The sequence below is a fragment of the Pagrus pagrus genome (assembly GCF_965226575.1).
Source record: "Pagrus pagrus genome assembly, chromosome: 12".
Lineage (NCBI taxonomy): Eukaryota > Metazoa > Chordata > Actinopteri > Spariformes > Sparidae > Pagrus > Pagrus pagrus.
The window spans coordinates 8,573,192-8,599,848 of record NC_140196.1 but is presented as its reverse complement, the minus strand read 5'-3'; the positions used below and the strand labels follow the sequence as shown (position 1 = coordinate 8,599,848).

General features: G+C 44.0%; 2 protein-coding genes across 9 annotated transcripts in view; one reads left to right on the top strand and one right to left on the bottom strand.

The window, feature by feature from the left end:
* Positions 1–273: 273 nt before the first annotated feature.
* nyap2b (neuronal tyrosine-phosphorylated phosphoinositide-3-kinase adaptor 2b) lies at positions 274–26,619 on the bottom strand. 5 transcript variants are annotated; one of them, XM_084370135.1, is made up of 9 exons: positions 26,528–26,619; positions 24,689–24,784; positions 24,124–24,185; positions 16,427–16,628; positions 12,024–12,346; positions 7,259–8,332; positions 3,345–4,592; positions 3,114–3,217; positions 274–2,584 (listed from the first exon to the last, which is right to left on the bottom strand). In XM_084370135.1, exons 4-9 carry the CDS (start codon positions 16,603–16,605, stop codon positions 2,336–2,338), a joined length of 3,177 nt encoding a protein of 1,058 aa, XP_084226261.1. In that variant the 5' UTR covers positions 16,606–16,628; positions 24,124–24,185; positions 24,689–24,784; positions 26,528–26,619; the 3' UTR covers positions 274–2,335. The 5 variants fall into 5 exon arrangements, with proteins under 5 accessions (XP_084226261.1, XP_084226258.1, XP_084226259.1 ...); XM_084370132.1 differs by lacking the exon at positions 24,124–24,185; XM_084370133.1 differs by lacking the exons at positions 24,124–24,185; positions 26,528–26,619 and adding an exon at positions 26,104–26,194.
* gpc5c (glypican 5c) overlaps positions 26,190–26,657 on the top strand; it is a 105,435-nt gene continuing 104,967 nt past the window's right edge. Inside the window, exons 1-2 of one of the 4 annotated variants that reach the window (XM_084370142.1) lie at positions 26,190–26,208; positions 26,590–26,657. The gene's annotated coding sequence lies outside the window, so the exon portion shown is untranslated. The other 3 variants (XM_084370140.1, XM_084370143.1, XM_084370141.1) reach the window with 3 other exon arrangements.

The window sequence follows — 26,657 nt, the reverse complement described above, 5'->3', positions numbered from 1 at the left end:
TTCAACTGTAGGAACAGAAAAACACATTTATGACTGGAGGGAGACTTACTTATTTCATGCTAGAGCTGAGATCCTAAGTAAATCATCATTTAGGAGGAACATTCAGAAGACGGTTCCATCTTCATCTAAGCTCCTCAATTAAAATGTTTAAAAAAGTTTTAAGACCACGAGTCATTCAGAGTTCAAGAGCTACTACATTTAGAAAAAAAACAAAAAAAAACTGCCTACATGAAGAAATCCCAAGACAGGAGAAAATGAATAATTGCACCAGTATACGGTTTTCCATAGCGGGTTTCAAGTTCATATTTATTTATTTCTCTCAACAGAACCCAAGTGACAATCAGAATACAGTACTTTTTTTCCTCAAACATCTTTTTTCCTTTTCTTTTTTTATTACGCAAAACAAGAGAACACTCAGTGCAATAAGACAGAGGACTCTGACAGTGCGGTGCTCTCTCTACCTTTTCACAGTGCACGTTTATACACACAAAAAGATTGTACATCATCATTATTACATTTCCAACCTCTGCCCCTCACCAACATCGTGGATGGGGACAAAGTGAATGTCTTAAAACAATCATTTTTAAAGATTCGACTTGCATACAGTGTAGCTTGGCACACAAACACGCACAGCTCTCTCCCTCTCACACACACACACACACATACAGGTACAACACAGAGGGACCTCTGTAGCGTTGATTCTCACCGGAGAGGGGGTACTGCACTCGCACTCCGCTCCGAGGGCTAGCTCATTAGTCAAACCCATACTATTTTGGCAATGTCAACATTGCATTTAATGTGCTAAAGAGAACCAATTTAGATGATGTACGTAGGAGGTTGAGGTAGAGGGAGAGAGCAGGGGGAGAGGGACATGTATGTAATCAGCCTGATTAAATGTAATGGAATATGATGGGTAGTGCAGTTTTTCTTTTTTTTTACAAAGCCTCAAAGATTTGTCAGCTCTTGTGCAACCCCGGTAGAGCTTTCGCCATGATATAGGTCCTTAAACAATTTGATCTCTAAAAATGGTTGCCAGCCAATTGAATTGGGAGTACAGTCCGAGACAACCAATCGCTGATGACTGCATGTCACACACAGCCAGCCTCCTGAGGCTTTACCTCCCCGCCAATAAATTAAAACTTGCATGGCACAGCTACCTTTAACATTTTCAAAAATATATATATAAGCATAATCTTGAAAGTTATTTCTTAAGCAAGTGCATATGGCTATTATAATCTGCAGTAAAATCAAGAAATGCTCTAAAAGCTCAGGTGTTGATTGTACGGGCTGGTCGTTGGCATCAAGTATTTACACTGTGTCGTGGTGCTTGCAGTGTGCATGGCAAAGTAAGGGCGCCGGTACTCGCCAGCTATTGCCACCAACCCCGTTTTTTCAAATAGCCAACTGTCCAAAGTGCAACCACACCCATATCTCGCTTTCACAGGCTTTGGCTGGTTTTGGAAATTAAACTGTTTAATAATGTATGTTCTAATTTACTACCTCCCCAACCCACCCTCATAGTGTATCTTAGAATACAGCAGAAACATTTCACACTTTCACCGTTCCTCTTTAACATGCCAGCCAACAGGTTTTTCCTATAAAACGATTAAACCGCTTTGAAAGGCTTTGACGTAGTGACTACACAGCTTCTTACTGTAATATACAAACTGAAGCACGCTCCTGTTTCTGTTCTAGGACCAGCTGTTGAACACTCTAGAACAAAGTGGACCAGGCATGGAGGGCGCCGGAATCTAAAGCACGTTGACGTTAACTCCTGAACTTACAATACGACAGTGAAAATGTAAAGTATATATAGACAGAATTGAATAGTCCATTCATTTTAGTGCTTATGAGCACAAAACAAAGAAGAGTTGGGCATAAGAAAATTATGCTACTACAGTACAAGTATTGATAGGTTATGCTTTCAAATTTAAAAGAACCGAAACAAAAATAACATAAAAACAAACATTAGATTGCATCTACATCTACTATACATCATTTAAGCTGCTTTTTAATCCCCATCTCATTTAGAAAATATCTATTCATCAAATATCTATTCTACTAATTATATTACAAGAATCCAATCACAGGAAATAGAAAAATATCAAATATCACCAGTGATGATAAGAAAACATGACAACCTGAACGAGCAGAAATATTGCTATGGTAACCACCATTGTCCTTTGACATCAGCGAGTATCATCCCCCCGGTGCTCTTATTGGCTGTCCTGACGCCCCTGATGTTGCAGGGGAGAATCAGCACAACCCAGAGGAGAGAGGGAGTGGGTATTTAAGGGGGTTGTGTGGAGGGAGGTGTGAGTGTGTTTTGTAAATGTCAGATGGCCGTGTCCCAGAACACAGTTGTCTGTGTGGGGTACGGGGGAGGACGGATCTTTTTGGCGCCCCTGCACTGACTCCGCTCCTGGTGCCTGTCCTCGTTCCTGTCGGGAGGAGGAGGAGGCCTCTCCAGAGATCTCTGCAGGTGTGGATGTTGTCTGGAGCGGATCTCCATGCAGAGGGTGCGTTTCCTCTCGATCTGTTCTAGCATGGTGGTGTCTCCGCAGATCCATGGCATCTGGGGCATCTGAGGACAGAGTCATGGTGTTTAGAGAGGGGAATACAGCTTAGTTGCACACTAAAGCCACTGAAACTAGGCTCTTGAATGGACGATTTCCAGCTCTATATTTTTCATTCTGTGACTCAACTACAGTAGCTTTGCATGATTTGCAGTAAAAAAAAATATAAAAAAAACATTTATCTTATACTGGCCCTTTATGCAGCTCAGTTCACCCTCTGTCTGAAACAAGCCTTTTTTAGCTCCTGTCTCTTAAGGCTCCTTCCCTAAAAGCTCACTTTTTTTCTGATTGATATCTATGATTGATAAGTGTGAAAGTACAAAAAATGTTGGAATATATCTACATACATACATATATATATATATATTTAATGAGACCATCCCAATTCAAACCAATGAGAAGAGCACAAAGGGGGAAAAAAATAATTACAGAAATGTCTAACTCTAATGTTCATGTACTATAGAAGTAAGAAACTTATTGAGTAGGCTTTAAACAGGCTACAAATGTGAGTAAAGAAGAACAAGCATATCTGCATACCTGACTGTGTTGTCCCTCTGCTGCTCTCCTTTGTGGAGTTCCCAGTGGGGAGGGGTTAGCAGGCATAGAAGGTGAGCGGCCATACTTGGGTGCTGCTTTCAGATCTGCAAAGGGAGGAAAAATCACACGTTGGTCAATTTCACTAGATGTGTTGATACATTTTATTGAGAGATGCAAAGATTAAATGATGAATACTAGATTCTCTTATAAATTTGAAGTCTTAAATCTCACCATTTCCTGTTCCCGTGGTCATCGGTGGGCTACCAGAAGATCTCCCGTGATGAGTAGGTGTTGTTGTGGTTGAATGCTGCCCTGACACTGTGCTGCCGTTCCTCTCTTGTGCTTTTGATTGGTCCACGCTGTAATTCACTCTGTTATCTCGTCGGGGCGTGCCATCTGATCGGTATCCCCGCTCTTTATTATCACTCCTATACTCCAATGCGGATGGGCTCTTTGTGCTCTTGACATCGTAATGATGCTGCTCTGAGCCATTCAGACTTCTGTCCTTGCTGTCCCGTCTCACTTCGAGTCCAGTTCTGCTCAGATCTTTACTGTCCTGCCTGGGTAGTGGGGGAGGAGGGAGATCTCCTCCGTTGTGGGAGCTCCGATCTCTCCCCTCGTGCTTGGATTCAGAGCTGTAGCCGACCCTGTCCTTGCTGTTGTTGCTTCTGGATGTTTCTTGTCGGGGTAGGATCTCAGGTGGCTGGTCTATTCTACCTTCGTGCCTATGCTCCATGTCATTCCTTACTCTCTCTTTGCTGTCCTGTCGAGGTAACAAATCCGGACGGTGGTCCTTGCTCTCATGCCTATATTCTGCTCCAGTTCGAGCTCTGTCTTTGCTATCTTGCCGGGGTAAAAGCTCAGGTGGCCTGTCTCTGCTTTCATGCTTTGAGTCTGAACCGTTCCTGGCTCGCTCTTTGCTATCGTGTCGTGGTAAGAGCTCAGGTGGCTGATCCAGCAGTCTCTCTCTGCTTTCATGTCTACAGTCTACACCATTTCTTACCCTTTCCTTGCTGTCTTGTCTTGGTAACAGCTCAGGCGGCTGATCTAGCAGTCTCTCTCTGTCTTTGCTGTCCTGTCTCAGCAAAGACTCCATTCCATGTCCCCGGTCTTTGCTGTCTCTCCTCGGCATCAGGTCACCATTGCTAATCCCTCTGTCCTTGGAGTCTCTCCTAATCACTGGGACAGGATCTGCACCACTGCAGCCCTTGTCCCTGCTGTCCCTGCGAACAGGTGGTGCATCTGCACCGCTACAAGTGCGATCTTTACTGTTGCGTCTGTTGGGCAGTTGGTCCACATTGCTGCTCCCTCTTTCCTTGTCTTTGTCTCTGTCTTTGTCTCTGTCTTTGTCTCTATCTCTACGGTGAGAAGACTCTTTGCTGTGGCGATCCTTGGACTCTCGCTTGGACTCCTTGCTGTGACCGTGGCGCTCCTTGCCTTCACGCTTGGACTCACTGTGGGACTTGCTTTTGGACTCAGCTGTAAAAGTACAGGAAAGACAAACACTTAAATGATTAAAACGTCCAAGCATATTCTGCTGAAGTTGATAATACATTGAAAAATTCAGCAAAACTGGAACACAACAAATTCAAATTGTCAATCACATATTTGTGAGTCTGTTTCAAGCTTCTGCACTACCATCATTTGTCCTCTAGGTGTCACTCACTACTTACTGATGCAGCTGCAGTGAACGACTGGAGGAGGATGCTTTAATATGTGGGCTAAAAAGCATTAGAATTGTGTTCATCTTCATTGTGGTGGCACATTATCATGAGCTGTTTTACCTTTTATTTTTTTTAGCTCAACCAACTCAACTTATACATTTATAGTATTATTAATATTTTTTTCACTGCACTTTCCTTTTGCTTAAAAATCTATAAAATCATATACATGTATTTCACAGTAACCACTGCCGTTGGATGTCTCCGTGTGCAACTTTCCAATTTCTTCTTGCAAAACTACATTGTATCTTCTGACTCCTCTTTAGCATGCATATACTTAATACTACAGCCTGTTTATGTGTAGCGAATGCTTATATGAAATCGTATGTATGTCACTGAATCAGCGCTCAATAACGTCATTATAGATCATCACCGCACGGATAAAAAATGTATGTGCATGATTGATTTCCGTGTAGGCTGTGCCCACTATATACAGTTTCTATATGGGCTTTAACATACAGTACCGTGCACAAGCATCCCTTGTCATGTCATGCGTCATACATGGCTTTTTAGTGTATGCGCATGCATACATGCATGCATGTGTGTGTGTAATATGAGAGGGAGTGTGGCGATTAACCGGTTGGTAAGTGGGTCAGAGTAGCTGTTGCTGCCTCAGAAAGGGAGAGAGAAAAAATTAACCCCCGTTCATTGTGTGCTTGTTACACCATGTGTGCTTGTAGCCAGTCACACAGCAACACACACAACCTGTCAGTCCTTTAGCCCCGTGTGGCGCCTGACCACAGGTGTTGGGATACAAAAAAAATGTTAAAGGCATTTCAGCTCAGCCCACCTTTGATGTATAGAAAGCATATGAAGACTGTTTAAAACCCAGATGGGGCTGGAGAACAATATATTGTCAATGGGCTCATTTGTAAGACATCACAGGGAATTCCTGGCATCTGCACCCTTTGACAATTTAACCATCAATTAATGTACGCCAGTGCATAGCAAATGTAGGATTATTTAGCAGATATGCACCAGTCGGCACATGCATACACTAGGTGAAAGATGTATTTATTATTGAACTCAAGATAGCAAGAATTCATAAACTGTCTGCTTCCACTATCCCCGTCTGCACAGCTGCCACGGCAACCTGATTGGCTCAATCAGGAGAAGAGTATGTGCTGATTGGACAGAAACGAGAATCTGAAATCCTCTGATCAGGTGTAGATTTGAGTTCAGAGCCGTAGCTGATTCCCCCACCAGGAGCTCATTGCTCCGTTGTAGACTGGCATGCCCTGAGCTGTGATTGGCTGCATTACCCATGGGGAGGGAATCTGCAAATAAGAAACAGGGATTTCTCTTCCTTCCACTGTTGCTATGTTGTAGTTGCTAAGAGCAGCAAGTAAGGATGGATGTGTGAATTCTTTTATGATTTATGTACAAAACGTGCTTGAATAAAATCTCTTTTTCTCTTCTGGAGCATTTAATAAAGGGTTTTAGTTCAATTTCTAGAACTCTTTCACATTTTACAGTTCAGTTGAAAAGAGGAATTAATCATGGAGCTGTATGTCAACTATAGGGTTAAAGTTTGTGTCAAACCTCACTCTAAATTATCTGGCACTCTATATTAATTTATTAGTGACCCATTTCCAATAATGCATCACGTCTTTACATTAATACACTGTCTCGTTTACTTAGCTTGGTTTAATGCCTGCAGTCATCAATCTTTTATTCACGACTGACCGGTAATGCTGCTGGCTGGATAATGTGAGCAATAGTGATTTATTGTTTATCTGTCTTGTAAGCAACTTGTGCACTATAAGCAAATTATGATTCCCTCGTCAGCTGCATTCATTTTGGCAGAGCCTTGATGGTGGTATGGCTATCTGTATTTAAACATGATGTTTACATATTTAAAATTAATGCCGCCTGATGGCCTAATGCCATGAGTAGGTTTGACGGACCTGCTGTCTGCTTTGGTCTCTAATCCCCTCAGATTAAATCATACGATCTGTATCAGACTTGGCTCGCTGGGCCTAGATTAAACAAATGGAAGGTTGCAGAGAACGTCACAAACACCAAGTGTGGTACTGTAAAAGTGGTGCATACTCCGCACAGTCTCCTAATTTAGTGGGGCTAAACTTGGTCAGTAAAACAGGGATAGGTTACTGAAGACTAATTATTTGTCTTTGCTCCAGAGTTTACTGTAGAAAAAACATTTAGACCGTGACACTGTCCATGTCGTCCATAGAGGCTCTAGTATATTACTCGTGCTCCCTGGTATGTTATTCTGGGATTTTGCAGCTCTTGTAATGTGCTCTTTCTTACACAATGAAAAAATGCACATACATGGAAGATTTTTTGTTAACAGCTGTCGACAGGATTCAATAAAACATAAATCAATAAAAATGAGCTCATGTGTTTGTGCCCTTTGCTTCACTACATTCAAAAAAGATCAGACAAATGTGTGAAATGACTCACTCTCTCCAGGCTCCTTAGACTTCCTGCCGCTGGAGTTTTTCTTCAGCATGTTCCTGCCGGTGGTGAACAGGTTGGTCAGTTCGTCCAGTGGGCTGGTGGGTGTCCGTGAACGCCCTGTTGAAACGTTCTGCATAGAGCCATGGAGTCGACCCACACCGTCTTGAGGTGGCGAGCCTTTGCCGTGAGGTGTGGCGGAGGCGCTACGGGGCAGACCTCCGGGGAATGGCATCGGCGCATCAAAGGGAGGTGTACGCATGAGGCTGAGAGGGGTGAGACAGCGGCCCATGCTGACTGGTGACGGGCAAGCGGAGTGGCTGCGCTGATACGAGGATGAGGAGGAGGATTTGTAGAGGGTACAGGGTAGAGGAGGCGCAGATGAGCGGCCAGACACGGTGAGGGTTGGGGTGGCAGTGAGCTCCCTGCGGAGGTGTGCAGAGGAGGGTGGTTCGTTGGAGGACGTGGGGGATTTGCTGTAGGATTGGTTCTCCAGCATGGGCAATTTGGTTACATCTAGAGGGGTGAGAGGAGACTCGTCCGAGTTGGGCGAGCACTGGGCCGGCGCCGGTGGGAACACCAGCAGTGGAGGCCGATGGGTGAGTAAATTGGGAAAGGGTGCAGGAATGTCACAGAGGGGAATGTTTCGAGGTGTGGAGCAGCGACTGAGAGGTTCAGGGTCGTAGGGTGCTGGGGTGGGGCATGCGGAGCGACATCCCACAGGGTCAGTGCGGTACTCCATATCATCCAGAGCCGGGTACTTCATCTCCTCGTACACAGACTCTCCCGGCTCCTCGTCCTCGCTCTTCAGGGGTTCTCGAGCTCCCACGTCGATCCCGCCCATCTCTATGTAGACAGGTTCATCTTCACAGTCATCTGTAGGGCTCTCATCGCTCTGTGGAGGAGAGGGGTTGCGCTCGCAGGGGGAGGAGACGTGGTGGAGAGGTTTGGAGGGGCACATCCCGCTGCCTCCGTGGCTCTTGATGAAGGACTCGTCGAAGGAAACACTCAGTTGTGTGTTGGGGTTCCTCTTGGGTTTGGGCGGCGGCACCCTCCTACAGTCCTCACTGCATCCTTGAGCTGCAAAAAGACAGAGAGGAGGAAAGTCTAAACACAAATTCACTGGAGAAAATCACATTCACAAGCATGAACTGAGAACACAGAAGTATATTTTTTCTGGTGTTCACATTTGTTGACTATGATGTACGGTATAATTTCCTTTATTCTTCTGCTGCTGATTTCTGCTATCATACACAACACAATACTGAATTTAACAAAGCTCTATTTTTGGCAATCATTCATGATTAAGTGAACCATTGCCATTCCTATAAAGCCGACTGCAGTGATGTGGGTCAGATCTAGGTCAACGTGTATAGTATAATATCTTGAGTCAGATATGTGGGAATAGTGGAGGCATATGCATGTTTCTAGGTCACATATACGGCAGCGGAGCAGTATGTGAGTATAGTATCTGGGTCACACACACTGTGGAGCTTCTTCCTGATAGTGGTGACGTAGCATTGCAGTGTGAATCTCTTTAGATGTGGTGCAGTGAGGCTACGGTACAGTGTTCACATTGACTAGATACTACTGTACTGTACAGCGCGGCCCTAATGCTAGTTTACTCACAGTTTACTACTGAGTTGGCCACAGTGTCTTTCTAGGTCAGACACTACTGAGATGTTTGGATAGAGTGTCCCTTTCTCTGATAGGCAGGGGGAGATAAGTGTAGTTAAGAGCCGGACCATGTCTGAAATCTTCAAACTGCAGATTTTACACCTTTAATAATTCAGATGCCAGATGGCCCAGACACACGCATACTTCCCGTAACTGTATGACTCACCACCGACATTACATGCACGCAAGCACGCACGCACACACTGCAAATGCCTACACATTCAAAAAAAGAAATTAGGACAGGGATGTACGCATTTTATCCCACACAGTCTCACACTTTCCTGTGACAAAGTCATTCCTTCCAGAAAATGGAAGTCTAATTGTTTGCAGATATGTAACAGAAAGGTGGATGAACAGGTATAGAAATCAATCTTCGAGTCTTTTGTTTGAATGAATGAATTCAGTCAAGAAGATCCAGTAGGTGAAATAAAGCTAAATACTGAAGACAACATCTGAACATTTAATTTAGTTTTGAATGCCACGCATTTATCCAGGGTGATGTTGATGATGCTAATTTGAACTGAGGATGAAACAGGCTTTTTGGTCCCACGTTTTCTCCTCATTACCACTAATTAATAAGGTGTTAATAGAGGATTTGGTTGGAGCCAGATGTGGTCCTGATATATGTTTAATTGGACTGACATTCTTGCGTCTCTCCCTTTTTTGTGTCAGTATGTGTATATGCGTGCGAATACAGTGATGTGCAGTAGTGTACCGATACCTTTATTGCATTATTACAATGACAGGTTTGCATGGTGGATCCTGAGCTCTGTTTCAGCACTGATGATGAATCCATCCCTCCAAACATCTCTTACTCCCTGTCCCTTCTCTTCCCCTCTCTCATTGCTCCCTCTTCTCCCCCTCCCCCCTGTAGCGGATGTGTTTACCCGCAACCCCCTCCCCCCTCTCCCTCTCCTCCTGGGGAAAACGAATCTAGGTCAATCGCTCCTCCTGAATGAATTCTACTCTGACAAGCTCCTCCCCTTCCCGCTACAGCGCCAGCTACAAGGCACGCAACCCTCCCCTCAGCCAGGGACACCCCCACACTCTCGCTCTGATTGGCTCACGCGCCTCAGACTCCAGCATCTCTAGAGCCCCATTGGCTCGTGCTGCTCAGTGATTCTGTGATTGGCTGGGCTGCAGGGGGTCTTGTTTCTGTGGGATGGTTGCCGTGGTGCCCAGGAAGATCTGTGTGCACATAGAGAGATCCCCACCAATCTGAGCCAGGCTGGGCGACTCCCTAAACATCACGACGAAGCATCCAAACTGAAATGGAGTCAAAGCTTCCTGCAACCTTTAAATGTTTTGCTTTCGCAGCCACCTGCCCCAAAAACTATGATGATACTCTAAATTTAATTTTAATGTTGCAGTTCTTGTTAGTTTTTTCTTTTTGCTCATCACATGCATTATGGGTGATATCTTTCCAATGAAACTGTTGCATTTGCATCTGTGTGCATTGTGCACAGCAGTGATTGTATCTGTGGCTTGTTGAGGGAAACATTCCTTTAGCTCAATTAATTCCTGTCCTATTCATTAAAGCTTTCCTTACACTGAGTTGATGTACTGTAATTATGTCCTCTTTTTCATCCGTGGCCAAGCAAGCATATTGTGTTTGTTTATTTTGCTTCAGAAAACAGAGTGAAACTGCTGCAGGGTGCTCTTACTGGATCTTGATCAAGGCATCTCTAACTGTTGGCCTTGCCAGTTTTAACTGGAAGGAAAACTGGCCTTTATTTGCCTTGCAGAAATATTAAAGTATGTCAGTTTTAAATAAGGTTATAGAGCTGTCAAGACACTTCTATCGTTTTAATGTGAACTCATAACACATCTGACAATTGGACTGTGCGACCAATAACCTTCTGTAACCAACACAGCACTCTGATCCATCTACTAGGGTGAAATTATTGGAGCTTCAACGTGCACAGGACGTGTCAATATATTTAGCATTACTCATTACTCTCAACAATAGAAACTGAGACAGTATTTAAGGCTGGGAAATGTTTCTGGATCTACTGTACCTACTTCATGGAGAAGGGGAAAAGTCTAAAGAGGTCAAAACGCCAGCAACAGTTATATATAGAAAAACTTTACTGGTAAACCATCCAGCCTGGGGCTTTCATCAGGGTCATCATGAAACACATTACAAACAACATTTAAATAGGGCTGGTATGAAGCAGAAAAACAAAATGAAAAGGGGGACAATGATAAGCCACATACACACCTTTGTAGGTGCCCAACTGGCAGATGTATGAGGATATATGCGAATGGTCTTTCATATTATTTTGAAACTTATATATTTTTTTCTGCTTCATTCCTAACATTTTTGAATGTTGCTTGTAATGTGTTACATTTTTGGTCTAACAATAAAGTCGTTCCAAATACTCGCTGGAGTTTTGACGGGATGAAATCTACAGAGCAAAACACAACACCTGATGATTGCACGCATAAGCTGAGAAAATGATCATATTTATAAATATTTGTTTGTGCTAAAACTGCGCCGGAGATCTTCTTTTACTCTTCAAGATTCTCAAAAATAGAAAGACCTTTTAATCCCTGAATAAACAGAATCTGCCAAGGCCTTGAAGTGCAGCTATTATAAAACACAAAAAGGCTTCCAAAGCCCAGAGCACGAAAAATGTAACACTTATTCATATGCATCGCATTATGATACTACCACTCTGCTCAACATGTTAGTTCACGATCTTAATCTTTTCAACCTGTCCTCATACATGTTGGCTTCTGCAATTGCTCTGGCATATGTAGTCAATTACACTATAAACAGACTAAATAGTGTTTTTTCCTCAAACATGTCCAGTCTAGTCACTGCAGTACATCTAGGTATTCTTTCAAATGTAGTCCATTGAACTGCACGCTATCCCTTTTTAATTTTGGTCAAGTGCAACTTCGATGTTTTAACCTCACTGTACTTATAGCTCATTTTTTGCATCAATCAGCCACTATGGTACTCAGTGTGAAGTATGCAGTGAATAGCCAGATGTCATGTCATTGTAGGAGAAGCAGTGTTGCAGAGGGCACTGCAGAGAGCAGCTATATATAGCCCCGTCGTTTGGTGTGAAGTGCCACCACCACTCACCGTCACATCTCTCCCCACGGCAGGTGGACATGGGACTGTGGTCCACCGCCTCGGACGACATGCTTAGCTTGGTGGCCGGGTCCCTCCTGGGCTTAGGTGGGGGCTGTTTCCTAGAGGTCGGGCTTCCCACTTCCTCATCTCCTCCTCCTCCGCCCCCGCTGTTCCCGCCGCCGACAGAGTGAAGGGACTGGGAGCGTACGGAGAAGCCCTGCCCACAGGCGAGGGCATGCGGATGGGGCATTGGCATGCGTTCCTGGGGGTCCGGCATGGTAATGGAGCCCATGCGCAAGTGCTTGCCTTCGGTTGTAATATCCTCGCCCGTCCTAAAACAGAAAGAGGGGAAGTGGGGGACAGAGGGTAGAGAGGTCAAGGGGACATAAATATCTATTTAAATAACAATGATGAATGCTCTCAAGTGTATGAAACTTCATATTAGTTTACATCATTGGGCAAAAATCTTGACCCAAGTTTCCACATCATCCCCTGGAAGCTGTTTGTGTCAGGACAGGAGATAGCAAAAATAACACACAGCATACCCTGACATACAGAGTCATCGTGGCATGTTTCCATTGTGTGTGTGTGTGCGCGTGCGCATTTCAGTGTGTGCAAGTGGCTCAAAGGATGAGAGCGCCAAGTTAACAATAACAGACATGTTAGCACCACTGAAAACAGGGTCTCTTTCAGGGCAAAGCATTGATTTGAGTTTAACCCTGGATATGACCGACGCCGCTCACACAACCGCACACATAATGACACCATGGAAGTCCCCCAGCCTGTACCCAATCAATCCCTGTAAATGGATGATTGGCCTGAATGGAGCGTTAATGATGTCTGAGTGTCGTGTGGTAATGGGGGGAAAGGAGGGCTGTGTATGTGTGTGTGCATCTGTGTGTGTGTATCAGTATCAGAGTAAATGAGCTCAAGATCTGTCTGTGTTTATGGAAAATGGTTTGTACAAAAGACATGATAGGTTTGCAACGTATACACAATTGATCTCCACAGTTTTCACAGAGATTCACGGCTAAAATGAATATCAGAGATTTGTTTAAACAAATGGATGAATTTGCATGTGTGTCTTGTGTCACGCATGTGGGTGTGTATATATGTGTGTGACTTTGCTGACTCTGATTCCCCCTGGGCCAGCTGCTGAACAGAAGGTGCTTGGTGGGGTGGGTTCATTGGTCAGGGGCTTAACTTTGCCTAGCAACAACAGGGTACCCATAGAAACCAGACACAAAACCAGCTGCCGGCGCACAACAATAATAAAGAGCACGTGCACATAATTTGTACCTCATAGCCACATTACATATTGTCTACAGATTACTGCGGTGATACGAGGGACAGGTGCATGCAGCAACCTGTGGAGCAACACTGACCATGTTTTTTCAAAAAAGGGGGGGAAAAAGTAAACATCAAATCACATGTTTCATGGATATTAATGCATTTTCTGTATAAAAACATTAAGCATCCTCGTTTAGGCTAAAATGACTCTGAATTAAAGTGGAAAATATTCATCTATGGGGTTCAGCCACAGGTGTCAGCAGTGCAGTATCAACAGTCTCTACATCTCATTTGTTTTGGTTGTGCATCTGCTGTATGATCATGCACACTCATATGCGTGTGTGTGTGTGTGTGTGTGTGTGTGGGTGGGTGGGTATGTTGTGACTGGAGTGATGGTGACTGGATTATTTATAGGATATTTGCCCAGTGATTGGCTGGAGGACAGACCACAGGTGTGCTAGGACCAGTTGACTTGTTGTCGGGCAGCTCTCGCACTGTGATGCCATGCGACAGGAAAAACAACATGACAGAAATAAACGAAAACACTGAAGGAGAACTAAAAAACAGATTAAAAAAATAAAGAAATGAAAAAGATGTCTGTTTGTGGAAACATGCACATGTACACACAATGGGTAAACAAAGGGGAAAACAGCCGTTTAGAATTTGCAAGCATATGTAAATATAAGTAAATGTATGGGTGTTTTCTTTGTGTGTGTGTGTGCACGTGTGTGTAATTTTGGATACGCTTGCATGTTTAAGTAAATCAGTGGGCGTGTGTGTGTGTGTGTGTGTGTGTGTGTGTGTGTGTGTGTGTGTGTATGACTGTGTGAATAACTTCTTCTGATGAAACACAATAAAAGAAACCCAGAGTGAGATGGCAGCAGGCAGGAAGGCCCGCCTCACTCAAACCTAACGTGCTGATCTGATTGGCCTGTGGCTGTTCCAGCTGTCACCAGGCAGAACACATCTCCTGCAACTGAGCCTCACACTTAATCTCTCTCTCTAACAGGTTTTTTTTTCCTTCTTTCTCCCCACTCTTAAACACATTTGCTCTAACAAGCTCTTTCTCCCTCACACAGGCCATTTGCTCTTTCCTACCCTTTCTCACACTCTAATCTATTTTCCTGTTGTTCATATTCACGCACGCACTTTGTACATAAGCACGCTCGTACGTGCCTGCGCACATGCAAATGCAAGCATGCACACGAGTCCTCACACACACTCTGTCCCTCTCAGTCAGTTACTGTAAAAATGGGTCGTCTCATTGACCTACTTATAGGCCTCATGAAAAATCCAGTTATTTTTTTAGACTTTTCCTCTAGTGACTGTGTATTAATATTTTAGCTATAGCAACAGCTGAGAGACAGTGGAAGGATGGCAGGACAGTAGCTGCCACTTTCCTCAGGCATCGCCCTGTCCCATTCACCAAGTTACTGTACAGGACTGCGTCAGACTGCTAATAAGAATGGGAGCAGGGACACTTTGCTGGCAAGTGATGAAAGAGAGTCAAGGATAGATTTTGCAGTGTTTTTAGAGATCTAACTTGGCTTGTCTTTCTGATGCCTGAGGTATAAAGTTGAACTCCAAGTCAGCTTTGATCATGCAAGTACGCGTACTGCACAGTAATCTGACAATCACAGTTGCAGCTCTTTTTGACTTTGACCGACCCCTTGACAGAAATGTGTCAAGGTTCAAAGTGTAAATCAGTTAAGAAGATCCACATCTGGTCACATATTATGAATGCTCAGCCTCCCAAACCACATCGATATAATCATCTGATGCACAGCTAAAACTCTCAACAGCTGCCAGAATACTTTGCACCGTGTCAGACGGACGGACCAAACACACAAATGATTTTTAGATTACATGACAAAATTGGACAACATTTCCCATAAGCCTTATCATGGCAAATTGATGTTTGTGTGGCAGATTGCATCATTAGATTAATTGTTTGACCATCAATGGGTGTTCTCTCAGATAAAATATGCATCCACTTGATGTCCTCACATGGCAAATGGTAATGCTATTCATGAGTCCTCTAGCCTTCACTATGACAGCATGATTGTAATTTAAAAAGAACACTCTTGACTTGGAAAAATATTACATTCGTTCAGTCATCAGTCCTAAGACTCAACAAAAAGTGATATTATTTCATATTAGAGCACAGAAAAAAAAAACCTAAATATTTTAAAAACGGCAAAACTCTGGTGTCGTTTCAGACTCTGATTTGCTCTCAAATTTTGGGGGAAACGTAACACGTGTCCACATCGTCGCACCATCACATTCCAATGTCCCGTTCTCATCCCGATGACTCTGTGACTCATTGCTTGCTATTCTACCCCACAACACAAGCACGCCGTATCCACGTGCTCGTCACGTTTTTAGTGCGTGCCTCTTTCTTATTCGCTCAAGTTTCGGGATGCCACGCAGTGGTGTTGCTCTGCACAGTGGCACTGCTTGAACTGCTTGCTCATCACAACATGTGAAACAGGGTGCAGCGGCACACGCAACTGATCTCTGATGGGGTTGATCGAAAAAAAAACCCAACACATTTTCTCAAACTCTAATAGGTGTTACAACAACTTCTTGAAAATGATACAACTTTCTACCAAGGGGATTGTCAGATACATACGTACATCAGAACAGCATAGCCAGAAGTCTCTTAACATACCTCACAGCCTCACTCACTTTCTGCCACAGCCCACCCCGTTCCTTCTTAATTCTTAACGCTCTCCGTCTCAAAAATGGAGCAGCGACGACCTCCATCCAAGGACAAGTCCCAAATAAGTCTAAAAGTGAAAAATTAATTATCCTCTATAGATCGTGGGGTGCACCGGTCCACATTGGCAACCCCCAAAATATGGCAACCTGCCATTGCCACAGGGACCCTCTGGCCACTTGTCCCAATTCCTTACACTCATCCTGAAGTGAACCCGGTGACGTCCTTGCATTTACAGAGCAGAATGCCATTAGTATGCTGTAGCAAGACTTGTGAGTCTACTTCATAGGACACTGGGAATCCTACCACTATCCAATCCAAACCAGACTATAAATGTATGTTTTTTATAGGATATCTCTGTGCAAAACCTTTCTCAATTACTTGTTGTTTGTTTTCTTCCTACCTCCTTATGGCTTCCTCCTGTTTTCTCTTCTTGTCGTTTTTCTCCTGCAGATATGTCCTATTTCTCTCATTCCTGGCGTGGTCCAAGTTCTGAGCTACCAGGCCGTTGTAGGCTCTCAGCCCATTCTCCTCAACATACTGGAAAAAACGGAGAGTTTCCTCCTCTTTGGAGCTCATCATTTTTCAAGTGTTTCCACAGCATTCTGATAAAAGCACAAAGAAAGTGTTAGTGCCAATTGTTTGCCTTAAAGAGATACACAAAACATTAACAATATGGACCACTAGAGCATAAGAAGGTCTGAATGCAAAACAAGCATGCCGTTATGTCAGTATTCATCGTCTCAACCTTCGTGTTTCAAGGTCAGCCTTGGTGAGATGGAATCCGATGTAGCAAGATTGCATCAGCACCATAATAATGTCACACAACTGATTTTGTGTGATGTTGCTTTTGTTTGTAATGTTCCTGACTGTTGCTGAGGAGTTCGTGGCCTATGAAAGATTCAGAGACTTGCATCATGCCCGTGTCCACAAGAGTAAAAATTTTCCCTGGAGGGTTGCATCATCTCTCTCTGTCGCACACAAACGCATGCACAAAAGCTCACATGCAAATGCAAATATGCAAACAGCCAAGGGACTCGCCATCTAGATCCTGTTACTCATAACCTTCAGTTTCAGTGTTTCAGTTTTCCGACTGGCTCCGGATCAGTAGCGGCTGCTCATTTTCTCAGTTGTGTTCGCACATTTTCTGGCTGAAATAACTGGCCGTAACCAAGTGAGTGTCTGAATGAAACAGAAAAAAATGGCTTTCATCTTCTGCGGTTGTAATATGTGCTGGGCTCAGATGTGAAAATATTGTACTCCTGGGACCAGCCACACAGATTAAATAAAGCAATTGTACTAGACTGTGATGCATGGTTTTGCATATGCGGATATCAGCTTCAATCTCATGGTTAAGATCTAAAAATAACCTCCTCTTGAGTTGTTCCTTGCTGCCTTTTGATTCTGTAAAAAGACTATTACTGGCAGCATCACTGTCATAAGAAATGAGTGTGGATGTTGCTGTGAGGAAAAGCCTCTTCAATGAAAAATCCACATTGGTGCAACCGTACTATGATTCACTCCTTCTAAATAGGGAACCGTTTGAAAACAGCATTGTTTGCAGCCACTTAAGATCCAAACGCAGGCACTGAGCAGCTAACGGTGTGATTCAGTGTGCATGCATGTGCGGTATGCATTTGCTTGGAAACATGTGCAACCGCATGCAACATGGCATATACTATGTGCAACAGCCGAATGTGAATTTGGAGAGGCCAGTGGTGGAAGAGAAGAAGACAGTGCATGCTTTTATGTAGGTCAATGTTTTCAGATCAGCCTAAGACTCATGCTTGTTTACGTGTGAGAGAGAAGCACTGAGTGTGAGTGTGTGTGTGTGGGGAGGGGGAGGGGGCTTGTGATAACTGTATGTATGTTTGTGTGTGTATGTGTGTGTAGGCAGGCAAGGGCAGCGAGGGGGGTGAGAGGAGGGAAGGGGGGGCTTGCCAGATGGAGATTGCAAGGCCAACTGAGAGACTGGCCATTGTCTGGACATCCTCAGCATCCCTCTAACTCATGTCTGTCTATCACAAAGTCCAGCATGGTGCCTAGGTCAATGGGTTTATCTGCTGCTTCCACTACCTACGACACATTCTCAACACTCCTTAGCATAGGTTTGTACAGGCACGAGGAGAGGGCTGATAAGAGCCGGCTGAACAGACAGATTCACCATCTCTGAGCAGAGTTCTAGGGCACAGAATCCTGGTGTCAAGTGGTGTGGAGATTTTTTTCCCCCCATGATTATCAGGTCTTATCACCGATGCACAGGCACGGCCAGAGATCCGAACCCTTACAAAGGAAATAAATCATGGTTTCTGAGGAGAAACGAGGTGCACTGGTTAGATGTGTTAAGGGTGCAGCAGTGGGAAGGCACAGTTCAAACAGTGTTTGAGCTGAATTAAGCCTGCCTGCCTAATCCCTGTAAGCCTGCAGCAGCACTATGCACTAGAATCAGCTTGTTTATCACACTGTTTTCACCAACCGAGCCTTTCACATTGGATTGTCCTCCCGTAACTCATCGATGTAAAATGCTATTCTTACTCGCTAATCTCTATAAAACCTGTCAATTGAGAAACTCGTTTTTTTTTTTCTCAACAGAGCTTTATTTTCCTCCCCATTCTCACTCTTTCCCCTTCACTTGATGCATTTTCTCTTTTTTTCCGCTTCTATCTCATCTCCTCTCCCTCCCGTTGCCCCAGTTGACATGGGCTGCAACAGTTGGAACACAGAGGTGCACTTCGCTTTAAAAGTAAATGAAAGTGGCACGCCGTTTCTGTTCCCAGGCAACCGTGTCACAGGAGAAGGGCAGCATGGATATTCTTGAGACATAATGTCAAATAGATTGCAAGGCCAATTGTCTGGGCACAACACGCGTGGGCGCTCGTGCACGCATGCACACATCAGTGCAGCACAGTGGACCGAGTGAAGATTAACCTGTAAAGCCAGGCATGCACAGGTGCTACACTTGGCAGCTCTGCTTTGGCAGATTTTATGTAGACTTGAGTAGAGGGAAAACATTTTTGCATGCATTATGATGTAGCATGAGCATTTGCATATATCTTTGTGGGTTTGTGGGTCATTGTTGTGTAGAAGTAAATGTTAGGATGCATACTTACAACGGGGCTGTGTCCCTGCTGGTTTGTGCACCAACGTGTCTTCTGTCTTCCCCTGATGAGTCCAGTGCACGCTAGTGAACTCTGACCTATGCTGGAGCACCAGTGCACTATTCCACTTAAATCCACATAGACTTCCATCCATTGTATGTATCCTCCAAACTGAGTGACTTGCTAGAGGGAGTCCCTGTGACCCAGGATAATAAGGCTGGTGCTAGAGGGGAGGTAGGCCATTGGGTGCCCAGCCCAATGCTCCCTCCCCTGGGCACAAAAGGGAGATGCGACCCCTCCAGTCCAGGCGGTGCCAAACTTAGAGCCAGGTGCCAGCTTCTTCACTGCTCCACACATTTGCACATGCTAGAGACGGAAGGAACACGCAGCGTAGCAACAGACCGCACCCGCAACCGCAAGCATGACACAAATACACACTACGAACACGCTCTCACATCAAACTCCCTTGTGCAGTTGCAGACCAGGCGCTCACAGTCTTTCTAATGCTTCATTCCCAGAGTGTCTCTCCTTCTGCTTTTCAGTCAGAGTGCAGAAAATGTCCTCATCCACGGTGCCCTGAAGGTTAAGACCGAGGTAAAGTGGGGTTGTGTGCGTTTCCAGTCATGGCCGTTCCCTGCCGGCTCCCTCCATCCTGCTCATCCACACAGGTCTGTACAGTTGGTCTGTGCTTAAGCAGATGACACCGGGCTTCCCAGCTATAGATCACAACAAGAAGAACACGCCCACTGCCGACTGTAGCCACCTTCTACTAGAGCGTCATCCGCTCTCCCTCTCCCTCTCTCTCCCCTTCCCTTTCCTGCACTCCTATTTCTGTCGCTGTGTGCTTTTCAACTCATCCTCGTAAGAACTCACACCCAAGTCTCTTTCTCTTCCAAGTTCTCGTTTTATGTTTTTGTCGTCTCGTGTGTCTCGCCTGCCTTCCCTTTGCAGCTGCACTGTAACTGGAGCCTGGATGTGTTTCTCTGCTTTCAGCACCACGGACAGCTCTCTCTGTCAGAGGGTGGGGGGGTTGAGTGGGTGGGCACACTCAGAGGGGGCCAAGTGGAAAGATGGGGGAGGCAGGGAGGGGGGGGGAGCTGAATGGGAGGAGTCACCGGGTTGCCAGGGTGTGACCTCATTAGACACAACCTCCTCTTCCCCCGGCAACCGCTGCGCTCCCCCTCCTCCCTCCCCCTCCTCTCTCTTACAGCTCGTAAACAAGACCACGACACAAAAACACTTGCAGTGAATACACCGTGTTGCTCTCAAGTGCATTCACGACATGTACAGTAGCCAAAACAGAGCAGAACAACAACAGAGGAGCAAACGCATGAAAGCAAAACACACACGGAGGGGAAAACAGTACTTTGCAATTTCCAATACACACACGTTGACACGTTGATGCAAGATTAAAATATGTTTGCATAAACAAACAAAAGCAAGTCATCCAGAATAGAGGCTTGTTCCCAGTGGCCACGAAGATGAACAGGATGAAAGCAGGGACAGAGTTGAGCCTGAGTTGTGTGCTTGTTTGGGGGGCTACTGCGGCTGCCGTGTACTTCTGCTCGACTCGTCTGGGGGACGAGTATTGGTTTCAGTGCTGCTGTCGGTTGTTTATGTGGTGGGAGCGCCAGGTAGTTGGTGCAGAAGCAGGGGTTGAGGGAGGGTGAGCGGTGCGGGTTGGGTGGAGGTGGGGTGGGGTGGGTAGCCGGGTTTGCTCGGATGGATTAACACCGTCGACACAAAAGGATTGGGGAGCAGAGATCTGTTGTTTTCATCAACCCTTCCCTCCATTTCTCTTAACCCCCGCCCTTCTCCCCCCTCACTTTCCCCCCTCCCTCTATCCCTGGTTCTGTCTCGCACTTTGCGGGGGGGGGAAATCAAAGGGCGCTATAGTAGAAGGTAGTAGGCAACAAAATCAGTTTTCAAAAACATGTGTTGGCCAGTTTAGAGGAGAGAAGGGGGATAATGGGGTTGTTAAAAATAAAGCAAAGGGAGGGGGAGCCAAATAGAGCAATAACACACTGGGGGATTCAGCAGGGATGAACTACTGTGCTGGATTGCACATGATCATCAAAATAGGCACCTGTTTTGGAGTGAGGAGCGAAAAGGTGAAATTAAACAGCATTTCTCTGCACCCACTACAAACACTCCTCTCATAACAGCACACCACATGCCATGAAAAGCCAATTGCTATGATCTCACTGTGATAAAATGCTCGGTCAAAAAAGGTAGTCACCCCCATTTTTCTGCCTATTGTGAGGGACGTGGTCGACTGGTCTCGCACAAAGCAAGTCACTCCATCCAAACTAACTCAGCACACGCACCCATGCACATGCACATATACACAAAGGGCCCCGCCTGACCTCAGTGCACGGCCCATGTGTGCAATCTCAAAGGAAGTATTTAGATCCTATCAGAGTTCAATGAACACAGACAGTGAGGAAATCTCAGGGGTGAATGGGTTAAACAAATTTTTCCACCTATGTGCACAAGAGTACTTTGTTTTGTGAACAGTGGAGGACAGTCCCTCAGGGACAGAATGAAGGGTGAAAGAAGAAACGACGCCCGTAACTTTTCAGTTCACACACGCTTACAGAAGCACAAAGACTTGCATACAGAGAGGAAGGCATCCAAACTGCCTGAATACATTATTAAAAGCATGTTTCACCGTATTGAAATTAATTTGTAGCTGGATTTTGATAATGAAGCTATTTTTTTGTGTTATATATGTTTATCAAAGCTGCTTAAGCATATTGTGGGAAGACCTGGTGTCATTCTCTTTTCTTACTTTTCAAAACATCAGTTTGTTGTAGTAATGCTGTACCAGCTATATTATATTGCTGTCAACTGATTTCACAATGTACAGTAAATTGACGAAAGACAACAATATTTCATTGACGGTCAACATATATCAAATTTGACAAATACAGTAATAATAACCAATAAATGGTACTTCTTTTTTCGCCCATGAAGAAAGTCTCCAGACCCCCTTAAAAAAGTATGAGGTTTTGTGAGATGTTGCTGAAGGAGGGCCTTTATACATTTTCTGAAACACCATCTATGACAAATTCTTAATTATTTGGGCCTTCTTGTAAATTCAGCAAATGTTATATAGCAACTTGTTTCTTCCTTTGTGTAAAAAACATATCTTTTTGTCCCACTGTGTTGGCTATTACTGTTGGTCTGCCTGTTAAAAGAAACATGTTTATTTGAATGTACATCAGGAACTTGAGATCTGATCACAAGTGATCACTTGGGACTCACGTGGAGACACATTATGATGCCAGGTGTGAACTTACGTACTTTGAACTGTCCACTTGTGACTGGCTTACCCACGACGTATATCAGGCTTTTAGAAACAAGCCTCACACCTTCTAGTGACCATCTAAAGCCCTTATCATCAAGCAAAATGGCTTTGACTGGAGGCTAAATCACAGTACATCTGATCAATCTTGTTAGATAAAATATCCGTTATTCATTTACTAACAAGCCACTCGCATGTACTCAGCATATCAGTCTGGCAAAGAAACAACCTCAACAGTTCATGTATGTTAGTGGAACATTGTGACGTTAATGACTGTTTACAAATACGGACCAGTGTGCCCCGGAGCAGATGCGTGGTACTCGGTTCAATCATGCGCGTAATGATGTTGTATTGATCCACTGCTGTAACAGGCTAATGAAGAGTCTATAAAAACCATTATACCAATCAATTAAATGCCACTGAGGAAACAGAGTCATAATGAATAGAGCAAGGACTCTGCTTCACAAGGTTTTATTAAGTGTGAGTTACTGGCATCAGGGATTGGCACCTACACATGGTGCTACCGTAAGTGGTATCTGCTTCTAAGGAGGGTGTGGGTGGCATTTAGATTCTTGAAAGCATCTGTGAGGCTTAGTGGCATTCTCTGTTTTCTGTCCTCGCTGGGAGTGCCATGCAGGTGAGGATGAAGAAGGCACTGGCAGCGCAGATAGTGAGACAGTGGCACTGAATATGTCAGACTCTCATTAAAGATGCAGCACATCTTACTTCCACTCCTCTCATCTCGACCCGAGAGAAATGGAGCATAAGGTTCTTGCTCTGGCCAGCAATGGGCAGACATCTGACCACTCACATATGCATGCACGTACTGAAAAGTGATGCACCCCTTTCCTGCTCAGTGCACGACACACCCTACTTAGGAATTTCTGAATGCAAGACGCTCCTTTACTTAGATTTTTTAACGTCTTATCCACACGTTCCTTAGAACTGAGCTGCACAGCATGAGGTAATGTTCTATTTAATCAAGCTTCTCAACACTCATTTATCACCACTTCCTCCCTCCAGAGATGTCAAGCAGAGGCATGTTTCTAACGACCACCCTCAACACTTCCCGCTGTTACACCAAGACACAGAGGTGAAAATGGGAGACTGAATAGCGTAATCTCTCAAACAGGCGGTTGAGGGCTCCAATCTTGGGGGTTTAACCCCCTGTAAGCCCCTTAAATCCCCAGTTTAGAGGGCCAGAACTGATGGGCTAAAGCCCCCGGAGATTGTCTACTAACTACTGGACTCAGACACACCATGAGAACATAGAATGAAGCATCGCCCACTACTTCTGCTGTGGCCGCTTAATCTTTCTGTAGTGCTGGTCAAAAGATTGGATGGGCTTAATTGGCATCAGAAGTGCCACAGTTATGGTTAAAAGAAGGTCAGTATGAGGACGTAGGCAGGTTTCTGATTATGATTTAAATATTGTGCATTGTACTTTAGTGCAGTAAAGTGATGCTGTGTAAATGTCATGTTTCACGTGACTACTGTAAGGACACTCGTAGTAACTGACGACCTCATGCGAACCAAAACGAGGAATACAAGAGGTGTGGCTTGGAAATAAGATCTATACTTGATGTCAAGAAAACACAGACTCCCTGTTACTTTAGGCAGGTTAAAATGCCTAAAAACATCTCCAATTCACCTTATTTTGAAGTATGTTAATGATTCTTTGCACGGCAAACTTACCCTGGGTGCATTAGCAAGGGTGTCTGAGTGAGGACTCTGAAAACTAGGGTTACTGGCGCCATCTGCTGACCAAGTTCAGTAACCATTAAGTGCATATATTTCAGACACATCATTCAAAAAATTAACAAGGCAAGGCAAAAAATCTGTTGCATAAGGAGGCTCAAAAACACACTATTGCATATTGAATATTTGACTAGAATGTGTAGCTTTGCTTACAGACATACACTTACAGCACATACTGTGGCTTTGCTGTAGCATCTGAGATTTCAAAGATTGAAATATCAACGATGACTTGTACTGTGGTTCAAGAATGATGTTGTGGTACCAACACACATCGATACGTAGCCAGTTTGACAAGGAAATGAAAGACACAACAATCACACACCTACTGGGTATATAATGCTAAACAAATTTTAAAGCACATCAAGACTCTTGAAAAGGACACAACAGTGGAAAAGGTCACAAGAGTAACGCTGTGAACGCTGCAATTACCAATGGCTATGCACAAAGAGATGTCATTTATATGGTTGTGCGTAAAAGGTCAGAATAGTTCAGCACTTTTTACCTGAGTCCAGTACAAAGCACTTCACAAAGCACCGCAAGTCCATGGTGGAGCCTCAAGGACACCCGATGGAGGCAGGAGGGGCTCAAAACGCCAACACTGCAATTAAGGGACATACTTTACACACCGGTTTCTTTAATATCAATAATTTTGTACCTCTACATTTGATCTTTATCAGACATTCATAGCAGGGAAAGCGCAAGTGTATTTAAAAACATTAATGATGATTGCTGCATTCCTCTTATTATTATTATTTTATCATTGTATCGTGCCTGCTGGCTTACTGGAAAGCTTACTGGGACACTTAATGGAATTGCGCCATTGTTAATGGTATTAATCCCGCCTGTGCATTTTCTGCTATGAGCGCTCTGAAATGCTGTGAAAAACGTCAGTCTGCTTTAAGGACCTCTGTGTACGCACACACAGAAGAGAAAAGAAGGGTGAGTTCGCTAGAAAATACAAAAGATGACGACCTTGACTCAATCCAATACAAAAGCCCTGCAATACATAAATACATGTTGTAATTTTAAGATTGTTGTTGAGATAGTTTTACAGATATAGCAGGGTTTCTGAAGCAAAGGCCTTGTTTCCATGAGTTATGGGCAGATTTTCAGATACTGCATCATGGCTAGACCATATAACATATAGCTAGACTTATTTGAGTTTAAAACCACAATTTTTGTTGATTTTTTTAAACTTCCTCTTTTTAAACTACTCCACAACTTTTTGAATGAAATTTAGCCCAGCTCACCTTCCTCTATTTCAGATGCTAATTACGGTAAATGTCAACACCTGTAGCCAGAGGGCGAAAACATATTCAGACCTTTACCTAAGTAAAAGTAATAATACCACAATGTATTAATATAATAATATTAATTAATATAATACCTTACTTATTTCAATAATAGTAACCAATGTAAGTATAAGCAGCAAAATGTAGGCAAATTTTAAGTTTCATAAGTAAAAGTAACGTTACTTATTCTGTAGAAAAATGGTTCCTGTTAGTATTACTGCTACATTTATGTGTATATTGCAATTCCTTGCTGTGGATGTTCAATGCTAATGCTAATTTGAACTACTTTATACACTGTGGGGTAGTTTCATCTGCAGCAATGCATCATAATCTATAAAATCACAACATGTTATCCCTAAAAAGTCAACTTTTCACGAAAAAAACATATTTTAGCTTAAAGAGGTAGTAGAATTTTCTCAGTTCATAGAAGAAACATTTAATCATTTAGTTTGTCAGAAGAAAATCTGGACAGAAGGGTATGAAAAAATGTAATCTGGAAAAATAAATAAATAACAGTAACTGAACTGACATAAATGAAGTGGAGGAACTACAATATTTGCCTCTGAGATGTACTGGAGTAGAAGTATGAAGTTACATGAAATATAAATAAGCGAAGTAGCCTTACCTCAAATGTGTACAAACGCACAGTGGGGTTACTCGAGTAACTGTAGTTACTTATTTACATTCCCTCACCGCCTGTAGCTTGCGTGGGGCTAGCTAGCTTCTAACGGTAACTTTGGTGACGCAGTTAGCTAACAGTTTTGGTTACAAGGCACAGCTGGCGGCGGCTTCTCGTACTAATTAGCTGACCTTTTCAGACATTTTCGGCTGCCCAGCTAATGTCAAAGTTACCTGTGATAGTGGAAAATAAGTTGAGCCGAATTTGTTAGCTAGCAAAGTTGGACTCACCTAGCTAACAGTTATCATGTTGTATGAACGTTTGTGGTTTGTTTGCTAGCTAGCAAATGTGACTCATTAGCGCTTCTTCCTTGGCTAGGCTAAAGTAAACACCGGTCTGTGTTATGTGCTAAACTTGTTGTGCAACTTACCGTGATGTATTTATGCCTTTTCCTCCTGAGGTTCAAACACCGAATGCATTTCTGACTTCCAGCTTCAATGGCATCCTGACAGGACAGGGGGCAGGAAGAGGTTACATTGATCAAGGTCACAAACAAAGAT

Coding starts and splice junctions, on each gene's coding strand:
- nyap2b (XM_084370135.1), bottom strand. CDS start 16,605: ATGATGAGCTCCAAAGAGGAGGAAACTCTCCGTTTTTTCCAGTATGTT. Junction 8,333..12,023: donor CCGTGGGGAGAGATGTGACG/GTGAGTGGTGGT, acceptor GTCTTTTTGCAG/CTCAAGGATGCAGTGAGGAC. Junction 3,218..3,344: donor GACCACGGGAACAGGAAATG/GTGAGATTTAAG, acceptor CTCCCTTTGCAG/ATCTGAAAGCAGCACCCAAG.